We start from the raw sequence: 11,058 nt of genomic DNA on the forward strand, positions 1-11,058 counted from the left end.
AACAGGACTGAGAAAAGCAAGCAAGATATAAGTGAACTCTGGAGTTCCCTTCGTGGCTCAGGGTTAACGAGCCCGACTAGGATCCATGAGGATGGGGGTTTGATCCCTAGCCTCACTCAGTGAGTTGAGGATCCGGTCTTGCCATGAGCTGTGGTGTAGGTCACAGATACAACTCCCATCCCACATGGCTCTGGCTGTGGTGTAGGCCAGCAGCTATAGCTCTAATTCGACCCCTAGCCTGGGAACCTCCATATGCCGTGAGTGCAGCCATAAAAAGAAAAAAAAGATATAAGTGAACTCTGAAAACCATAAAACATTGTTGAAAGAATTAAAGAAGATCTAAATAAATGGAAAAACATCCCATGTTCAGGGACTGGAAGGCTTAACATTATTAAGACTGTAATATATCCAAATTGATGTACAGATTCAATCCAGTCCCTATGAGAACTCCAGCTGAGCTCTTCACACAAATTGGCAAGCTGACTTTCAAAACATATATGGAATTGCAAGGGATCCAAAACAGCCAAAACAAACCTGAAAAAGAATAAAGCAGGATAATTCAGATTCTGATTTCAAAACTTGCTATAAAGCAATGGTAACTGAAGCACATGGATAGACATATAGATCAATGGAATAGAATCGAGAGTCAGGAAATAAACCTATATATGTTTAAGGTGAACTGATTTCCAACAAGAATGCCAAGACTATTCAATGGGGAAAGACCAGTCTTTTCAACAATGTTGATGGCACAACAAGACAGCCAGCTGAGATAACCCTTACCACATACCAAGCATAAAAACTAGTTGAAAATTAATCAAAACATGAATGTTAGAGCAAAGTATAAAACTCTTAGAAAAAAAACACAGAGGTATGTCTTCATAACCTTGGATTTGGCAAAAGATTCTTAGATGTGACACCAAAAGCAAGAACAGAAGAAAAAAATATGATAAACTGGACTTCGTCAAAATTTAAAACTTTTATGCTTCAAAGGATACAATTAAGAAAGTGAAAAGAGGAGTTCCTGTCGTGGCTCAGTGGTTAACGAATCCAACGAGAAACCACGAGGTTGCAGGTTCGATCCCTGGCCTTGCTCAGTGGGTTAAGGATCCAGTGTTGCCGTGAACTGTGGTGTAGGTTGAAGACGTGGCTCGGATCCCGAATTGCTGTGGCTCTGGCGTAGGCCAGTGTAGTGGCTACAGCTCCGATTCGACCCCTAGCCTGGGAACCTCCATGTGCCACGGGAGTGGCCCTAGAAAAGGCAAAAAGACAAAAAAAAAAAAAAAAAAATTACAGTGAAAAGCAACTACAAAGCAGGAAGAAAAAACCCTGCAAATCATATATCTGATAGGGAATTTGTATCCAGAATTTATAAAGAATTCTTACAATTCAATAATAAAGATATATAATCCAACTAAAAATTAATCAAAGGATCTAAGAGACATTTCTTGAAAGAAGACATAATTCGTCGACAAGCACAGGAAAAGATACTCAATATCAATCACAGCTTTTTTTCTTAAAAAGCTAATAAAGAAAGAGGAAAGGAAAGATAATAAAAAGAAAAAGGAAAGATGTTTGACATCATTAGTCATCAGAGAAATAAAAAGCAAGAACTACAATGGATGCCACTTCATACCACTAGGATGATCAGAATCAAAAAGTCAGGTAACAATAAGTGTTGGCAAGGATATGGAGAAACTGGAAACCTCTTACACTGCTGGTGGGAATATAAAACTCCAGCTACTTTGGAAAACAGTTTGACAGTTCCTAAAATGAATAAATACAGAACAGAGAATTACTAAATGAACAATGATTCTATACCTAGGTATATACCTAAGAGAAATGCAAATATGGCCTCACAGAGATCTGTACACAAATGTCACAGAGATCTGTACACAACTGTTTACAGCAGCACTATTTATAAAAGCCAAAAAGTGAAAAAAAGCTATATGTCCATCAAAGGATGAACAAAATGTGGTGCAACCATACAATGGAATATTAACTAGCCATAAAAAGGAATAAAATACTGACACCTCCATCAAAAGAATAAACTTTGAAAACAGTATGGAAAGTGAAAGAAAGCAGTCACAAAAGACTTTGCATTCACATAAGAAAATCCATAATAGGGAAATCCTAGAGATAGAAAGTAGATTAGTGGCTGCTTAGGGCTGGGATAATGAGCAGGGGAGGATGGAAGCAGGGACAAGGGAGTGACAGCTTAAAGGACATGAGGTTTCTTCTTGAGGTGATGAAAATGCTCTAAAATGGACTGTTGTAGTAACTTCACATATCTGAATACACTAAAAAACCATTGAACTGTATGTTTTAAAAGATGAATTATATAGCATGTGAATTATATCTCAATAAAGCTACTAAAACCATATAAATGGAAACAAAGCTTAAAAGGATTAACTACTCTGTGCCAAATAAAATAAATTAAAAATTGAATTACAAGATACTAAGAAAATAACTACAAGAAGCCTACAACCTACAGTACACAATTCAAGTAGTGTTCAAAAGAAAACTCAAATTTTAAAAATTAGAAAGGATGAAAATAACATTAAGTATACAACATAAGAAGATGGAAAACAACAAAATAAACCTAAGAAATCCTAGAGGAAGGATTTAAAAACAGTGAGAAAAAATTTACATTGGTGGGAATGTAAATGGCTACAAGCACTATGGAAGACAGTACACAGATTCCACAAAGAACTCCAAAATAGAATTATCATATGATCCTGCAATCCCACTCTTGGGCATCTATCAGGGGAAACCATTACTCAGAAAAGACATATGTACCTCAGTGTTCATTGCAGTACTATATACAATAGACAAGACATGGAAGCAACCTAAATGTCCACTGACAGAGGAATGGATTAAGAAGATGTGGTATACACACACAATGGAATATTACTCGGCCATAAAAAGGAATGAAATAATGGCATTTGCAGCAACATGGATGGACCTAGACATTATCATGCTAAATGAAGTTAGACAAACATCATATGCTATCACTTATATGTGGAATCTAATAAAGGATACAATGAACTTATTTGCAGAAAAGAAACAGGCTTACAGACTTTGAAAAACTTATGGGAATGGACTGGAGGTTTGGGATAAAAATATTCTAAAATTAGATTGTCATGATGGTTGTACAACTATAGATATAATAAAATTCACTGAATAACAAAAAAGAAAGACTTGTCTAATAAAACCATCTGGGGTGGATTTTCTAGAAATATCAGCACAATAATTCTTCATTAGTTTCATTTCAATGTTTATGAGGGTATACATGTCAACACGGGCGGTTATGCAATCACTAAAATTTATATTTATGAACCCTGTATACCAAATATTTTCTTTTATGAATTTATGTAATTTAATAACACATGAAAAATGCAGGACATTTATCTATATATATGATTTCATCTATGTGAAAAGTATATAAAAAAGATCAGAAAAAATACAGAACATGATAATAATAATTTAAAAAAGAAAAGAAAAAATATAACTTTTTTTTTTTAATCCAAGAGCTGGTTTCCAAATAAACAAAAACAAAAAGGGCAAGGCCTCACATGTACAAGATCAGAAGTGATAGAAAGTAAAGAGATAACGCATTCACAGACACAGGAAATTTTTTCCCCTTTTTCAGCCACCCCTGAGGCACCTGGAAGATCCCAGGTCATGGATCAAATCCAAGCTGGAGCTGTGTACTACACCACAGCTGTGGCAATGCCAGACCCTTAATCCCCTGTGCCAGGCCAGGGCTCGAACCCACACCTCCACAGAGAAAAGCTGGATCATTAACCCACTGCACCACAGCAGGAACTTAAAGGAAAAAAATTTTTTAATCATAAAGAGTGTCTTGCTTACTTCACACAAATAATTTTGAAAATCTGGATGAAATGGATTATTTCCTAGGATAATATAAATTAGCAAAGCATCCTCTCAGAGATATAAATTATAAGCAGTTAAAACATCATAGAAGTAGAGAGGTAACTGTCAAAGAGCTATTCTCCCCCAAAATACTCAAGTTCCAAATAATTCACAGTCAACTCAATCAAACCTTTAACTTCAATGCCATTTAACTGGAGAAGAAAAAAAAAAAAAAAACCACAGAAAAATAAAATTTTGAAATTACTTTTATGAAAGTGGCATACTCCAACAAAGATAACACATAGAAAGCTACAAAACAATTTAGCTTATGAGTGATGCAAAATGTCTAAATAAAGTTTAGCAAATAGAACCCAGGAGCACATTTAAAATAACACTACACAGGAGTTCCCGTATGGCACAGCGGAAATGAATCCGACTAGGAACCATGAGGTTGCAGGTTGGATCCCTGGCCTTGCTCAGTGGGTTAAGGATCCGGTGTTGCTGTGAGCTGTGGCATAGGCTGGCAGCTGTAGCTCTGATTCGACCCCAGCCTGGGAACCTCCATTTGCCACAGATGCAGCCCTAAAAAGCAAAAAGAAGAATAATAATAGTACACAATAACAAAGTGAACTGATTCAGGAAAGCAAGGATGGTCCAGCAATAGTAAATTTGTTAGTACCATTCACCACAACAGCAGACCAAAGGAGAAAAATTATATAATTCTGATACAGGCCGAAAATTTACTTCCATTTTTTAAAAAATCTTAATAAAATGGTAAGAGCTGACTACTTTAACATAATATGTACACTTCAATCTAAAGTCAGGTCTAACCTTAATAGGAAAGCACTGAAATACTCCCATTGAAGTCAGGAATAAGAGAAAAATCCACTACTATCTTATTGTTTAATATTTTTGGAAAGTACTAGCCAAATCAATTTGGCAAAAGGAAGAAATAAGTATAAAAACTGGAAAGGAAAAGATAAAATTATCATTATTTGGTAATGATATGATTACTTAACTGCAAAACCCTAGAAAAACAACTGGAAAGCTATCACAGATAGTATTAGAATTCCAAAGGTAACTAAGTACAAAATTAATATTCAGAAGTTAATAGCATTACCATATTTAAACAAAAGACATTACAGCAGTAGAAACCTCACTGACAATAGCAATAAAAATACCAAGGAATAAACACAAAAGAAATGTAAAAAGTCTACATGAAAAAAAAACCCAAAAATGTTATTGAGGGATACAAAAGAAGGGTAAACAAGAAATGAATGTGCACCCTGTTCTGAACAGGAGACAGAACCTCAAAAAGATGTCAATATCAATATATAAATACAATGCGGTACCAATAAAAATACCAACAAGATGGGAGGGGGAGCTTGATAAAATAATTCTAAGTTCTATGAAACCAGCAAGGATATCCAGGAAAACTTGGAAGTAGAATGAAACAGGACTATAATCAAACAATGGGGTCATTAGGTATAAATAGGTAAACTGAAGAAAGAAAAAGAGCAAAAGTCCAGCAAAAACTCCAGATTAGGAGTTCCACCTGTGGTGCAGTGGGTTAAAAATCAACTGCAGTGGCTTGGGTCGCTCCAGAGGTGTGGATTCAATCCCCAGCCTGGCACAGCTGGGTTAAAGGATCTGGCATTGCTGCAGCTGTGGTACAGGTCACAAGTGGCAGCTCAGATTCAACCCCCGGCCCAGGAACTTCCAGATGCCAAGGGCACAGCTATTAAAAAAATTTTTTTTTCAAGTTGGATTCCTACCTCAATACTGTACACAACTTAAATTTTCTATGAATAAGCACATTTGACTTAAATTTAAAAAAAAAAAAAAAAAGGAATTTTTTTCTTTGGCCCCAACCACAACAGGCAGAAATTCCCAGGCCAGGAATGGAACCCAAGCCACAGCAGTGACCCAAGCCACAGCAGTGACAACACCAGATCCTTAACCCACTGCACCACAGAAGAATTCCAAGGATTTTCATTTCATTTTAATTAGAAATAATGTTGAAACAGGGAAGGTTTTTTTTTTCTTTTTAGGTCCAAATCTGCAGCATATGGACCAGGCTAAGGGTCAAATCAGAGCTATAGCTGCCAGCCTATGCCACAGCCACAGCAATGCCATATCCGAGTGGTGTCTTCGACCTAGACCACAGCTCACAGCAATGCAAGATCCTTAGCCCACTGAGAAAGGGCAGGGATTGAACCCACATCCTTATGGATACTAACACGTTCATAACCCACTGAGCCACAACAGCAACTCTGGGAAAGCTTTTCTTATGACACAAAATCCAAAATCCCAAAAAAGATTAATATTACGACTGCAAGAAATATTTTAAATTTCTGCTGAAAAAATATACCATGAACAAGGTCAACAGCCAAATGAAACTGTGAAAAATATCACATACATATCAGAGACAAAGAACTAATTTCCTTAAAACAGTGTTCTTATAAACAATATTAAGCATCCCAATAGGAAAATGAACAAAAATTATAACCAGATGATAAGAAATATAAATAGATGTAATAATGGAAATAAATATGGTTCTTACACCTATTAAAAAGATGAAGAAAAATATACCTCTTAAATTGGTAATTTAATAAAAATCTAATAATCTACTCTGCTACCAAAGGTATGTAAAGCCAATATTCCAACATCCAATAGTAGAACACAACCTGGTACAACCCCTACAGAGGGCAATTTGACAATATCTATCAAAACTTAAATAGCACATATCCTTTGACACAGCAATTGTACTTCTAGGAATTTATTCTAAAGACAGACTCACTTGCAAAATGATACGTGTACAAGAATATCAACTGTATCATCCTTTGTATTAGCAAGGCTATAAATGTTTTAAATGCCCATCCAGAGAAATGCTAGCATTGCTCTCCCCTACACACACACACACACACACACACACACACACACACACACACACACACACACACCTTTCTGAAAAAACTGGCTACTTCTAAGGAAGAAAGCCTATTAGCTGGAGTCAAAGGAAGAAGGAAAATTTGCCTTTTACCATTTGTACCATTTGAATTTTATATCATGAATATATATCACATTGAAAATTTTTAACTTAAGATTTTCAGTTTTATTTTTACCCAGCTTTACCAATTATATTTTTCATCCTCTTTGTCATTTTTCGTTCCTACCTTAGCAACAATGTTTAACTGTTTCCCAGTTAATACACAGCATTTACTCAAATTCACAGAGTTAAATTAAATCACAGTAGTATCATGGATTCCATTGTCCCCAGGATCTCCTTGCCTCTGAGCTCCACTTCTGCAAACCTATTCTACCGAGAGCACTGTTCCCTATTCTTACTCGGCATACAGAGATTATAAATTAGGAGAAATCCAGGACTAAGAAGCTATGAATTTCTTGCCCTATGGGGCAAACAAATAATCACTATTGTATTTTAGGAGAAGCAAGAAGCTGCTCAAACAAGGATTCATAAAATATTATTTGTGCTGCTGCCATGGATGCAGAGTCTAGTCCACTATTTCTATGTTTAAGAAATTGATTTTATCCATTTGTCCAGACTTAGTGGGGCTACAGGGAATTGTTCCACACTTATCAACACATTTATAGGAATTTAATTGCTTACACATAATGCCCATGTATTAATTTAGAATTTAAGAATATGTATGTATATATGTATATGTATACATGTATATACATATACATTTTTGTGTGTGTGTGTATATATCAAGAGTACAAATTATGCATAACAAGGAATCACACACAAATGGTAATTTTGCCCAAAGAGAACCACATGGGGCTATAAGTATGTGTAGGGAGAAGAGGGCAAACAGAAGGTCAGAGAAAACTTCCCTGAAAAACACAGTGTGATCAAGCTGAGATTCAATGGAAGATAAGTTTAAAAAATAGAATAGGACGAGGGAGGAAGAGGGTTGCTGGATGATGGAATAGCATGTACGACCACCCTGTAGCAGAAGGGACCATGATCTAAGGAGGTGGAAAAAGATTAAAGAGCAATAGAACATAATGTGGGATTATCTGGAGAGCTAGACAGGGGCCAGACCACGCAGTGCCTTTAAGGCCATGTTAAGAATTTTTTCTTTATCCTAAGAGCAATGAAAAGCTAGTAAAGGGTTGTAAGCAGAGATGAGAAGAGACTTGTGCTTGCAAAAGACTGGTGTGCTGTGCAAACTGGAGGGCAAGAGGAGAAGCAGGAAAACCGCTTAGAGAGCTAGTGCAGGAGACATAAGTGAGGGATGATGGTAGCATGGACCGGAGTTATGGCACAAATAAAATGACTCGATGATTGATTACACCTGACATGCAAGGGAGAGGAAACTGTTAAGGAGGATGCCCAAGTTGCAGGTTCACATAACTGCATGGATAAAGATGCTATCACTGAATTAGAGAACAGTCCAAGAGGACCAGGCTGTTTTGTTGTTTCTTTGGGGGCTTTACAGAGGGTAGATGTGCAAAAAAGTAAGAAAGGGTTCTAAGTGCCCAGTATCTGGAAATCTTGGTTAAAAGGAGGGAGGGGGGATGAAAAAACAGAAAATAGGATTAAAATTCAGAGGTGGGAGAAAGCCGCAAAAACGTATTTTTATTATTTTTTAACCTCCAGGATCAGTCATGAAACAGGCCTAAATAATTCCACCCCTCATCACCTAAAATCTTTTTAAACATCTCAAAATAAAACCATGCAATACAGGAGAGATGGAAGACTTAAAATGCAATACTTTGAAAATTAAAGAATTGGTGTGAAAGAATTTCAAAGTAAATACTGAAACATCAGATCAATTCTGGGAATTTCAAAGCAAATACTGAAACATCAGATCAATTCTGAGAATGAAGTAAAGACAGAGGCTTCCTACTTGGAAAAGGAAGACTGAAGTGACAGTCAAGGGGAAAAGAAAGCAGAAAGAAGAGCTGATTCATTGCATGAATTTTCAGAGTTTAAACACATTTATCTTTACCTATGGCCAAATGGCTGTTCTGGGCCTTGTGTGCTAAGAAAATGCAGAAATAGCTCCACACCTTAGCACTTTATCAGAAATCATGGCTTCGACTGCCATCAGGTGGTAGCAGTGGGAAGTGCACCAAGCAGTTTCTTGAAGCCTGGGAATGCCTATATGCAGACTATGATATAATTAATCTAAGATCAAAGACCTAAAGATTGCAGTAGTAGAGGACACACTAGTGGATAGTCCTTGGTAAGAGATTTATCTTCTAACCTGCTAGTACACAAAAATGAAAGGTTATGCTATTAAGTTGGGGTAAGAAAAAAGATTTCCCCTTTTTCTTTTTCATGTTAAAGAACACATATTTAGCAATATCTAGTCTGACACTATCATCTCAAACCCAGCTCCTGGTGAATCACATATTTGACTAAAACTGCTTCATTGTTCATTTTAATGGCGCATATAAATGCACTAATATGCATTTCCAGCACACATCAATAACCTTATCACAAACATAAGCAATCGACACAGTGAAAGTGCAAAATTCCCTTTATCTTCGAATTAATAAGATAATTTTTGACTACTTATAAGTACAAGGCACGGTAGTAAACACAATTCAAAAACAATTCAAAAAACAATTCAAAAACCATCATATTCTCAAGATTCATCAGTTAAACAAACATATCACTGATAAAATCAACCTCAATCTTGTTTACAAAAACATGGTGAATGATTAACACATCATTTTCTCTTTATGGCAAAAATAAGCTTGCCCAATATAATATTTGACACTCTAGGTAGTACACCTTCATTTTATTGTGCTAAATATTCACTTGCAAAATGTAGCTCTTTAAAATTGTCTGCACACACATCGATTTGATTTGTCTGATTTTCAAGGCATATCAACACAAGAATAGGAAATTGTGGGCAAAAACGTGAAATAATCACACTGAGGTACATTATTCCAGTTCTCAACCATCTGTTTTCATATGGTAGACACAGCATAATTTTGTCACTTCAAAATTATACATTTTTCATCTTCATTTCCTCCCGTTAAAATTCAAACACACTATCGATTCTGTCTCTGGACATTCCAAAATATTAATAACTCTACTAGTTTTCCCTAATTCTCACGGTTCTGTTTCCCACCCACCCTTCTTACTCCTTTTTTGTTTCAGAATGCCTAACTTTTACACGAGGTATTTTGTTTTGTTTTCCAAAATCTCTCTTTGGAATGCTCTTCCCTCTTCTCTCCTTAAAAATGATTTCCCACAGCTAGGCGCCAATGTCTTTCTTTTTTTTTACACGATCAAACTGCGGAAGAGGACGAGACCGGGAATCGAGTAAGGAAACATTTGGGAATGTCAATGAGACAGCGACCTCTCCTTTGAAAAGAAAACACAACTCTCAGCACAGAGCTTTCAACAGAGCAAAAATACTTTGTTTTCCCGCTTTACTCCTGTTCCCTCCCTGACCTCAAAGACACCTTTCCTTAGCTCTGAGCCCCGGTCGCTCTGCTACGCCCGGGGCCTGCCTTTCCACCTCCCAAAGAAAAGAAAGCCAAGGAGAAAAGAAAAGGAAGCAGTAGCCTTCCCGCCGCGTCCGCGGGCTATCAGGACCGTGTCCCACGACTCACCTGGCAGGTGCGGCCGCCCGGAGAGTTGCACGAAGCGGTTGAGCTGGCCAGTCCCCCGACCCCCGCTGCCCCCACTGCCCCCGCCGGCCCCGCTACCTCCGCCGCCGCCGCCACCTCCTGCGGCGCCTCCTCCCCTCCGGCGGTTCCTGTCCCAGCCCTGGGCGGCCGACATGACCCGCTAACGACTGCCGCAGCCCGGTCGCGGCAGCCCGTGGCCCGGCGGCACTAGCGGAGCCTCCTTCCTGCGCTCCTCAAGAGACCCGGGAGACAGGGGAAGGGGGAGCGCCCGGTCTCACCAGCGACCAATGACTGACTTACTTGGTGACAGGCAGCCAATGGCCAATCGTCTTCTTGGCAGGTTGAGAGAGGCGGGGAGAGACGTGGTAACCATAGCTATGGCTAAAAAAAAAAAAAAAGTCGGGGGAGAGAAAGGCAGAAGCAGCCACTCATCACTCACATCCACCGCGTTAAGGCAGCCCGCATCGCGTTGACTCCGGCGGGATCAGGCGGGCCAATCGAAGGCCGAGTGAGAGAGACCACGCCTGCAGAAAGAGTCCCCGCGGCAGCCCTGACTCGAGGAGTTCA

The 11,058-nt window shown here is 38.2% G+C and overlaps 1 protein-coding gene across 3 annotated transcripts in view; it reads right to left on the minus strand.

The window, feature by feature from the left end:
• Positions 1 to 10,764, minus strand: part of KLHDC10 (kelch domain containing 10) — a 55,714-nt gene extending 44,950 nt beyond the window's left edge. Inside the window, exon 1 of one of the 3 annotated variants that reach the window (XM_021079115.1) lies at positions 10,570 to 10,764. In XM_021079115.1, coding sequence (XP_020934774.1) covers positions 10,570 to 10,645 — 76 coding nt within the window. In that variant the 5' untranslated portion in view covers positions 10,646 to 10,764. Of the gene's footprint in view, positions 1 to 10,473 lie in introns of all 3 variants that reach the window. The other 2 variants (XM_021079113.1, XM_021079114.1) reach the window with 2 other exon arrangements.

The sequence above is a fragment of the Sus scrofa genome, chromosome 18 (assembly GCF_000003025.6).
Source record: "Sus scrofa isolate TJ Tabasco breed Duroc chromosome 18, Sscrofa11.1, whole genome shotgun sequence".
NCBI lineage: Eukaryota > Metazoa > Chordata > Mammalia > Artiodactyla > Suidae > Sus > Sus scrofa.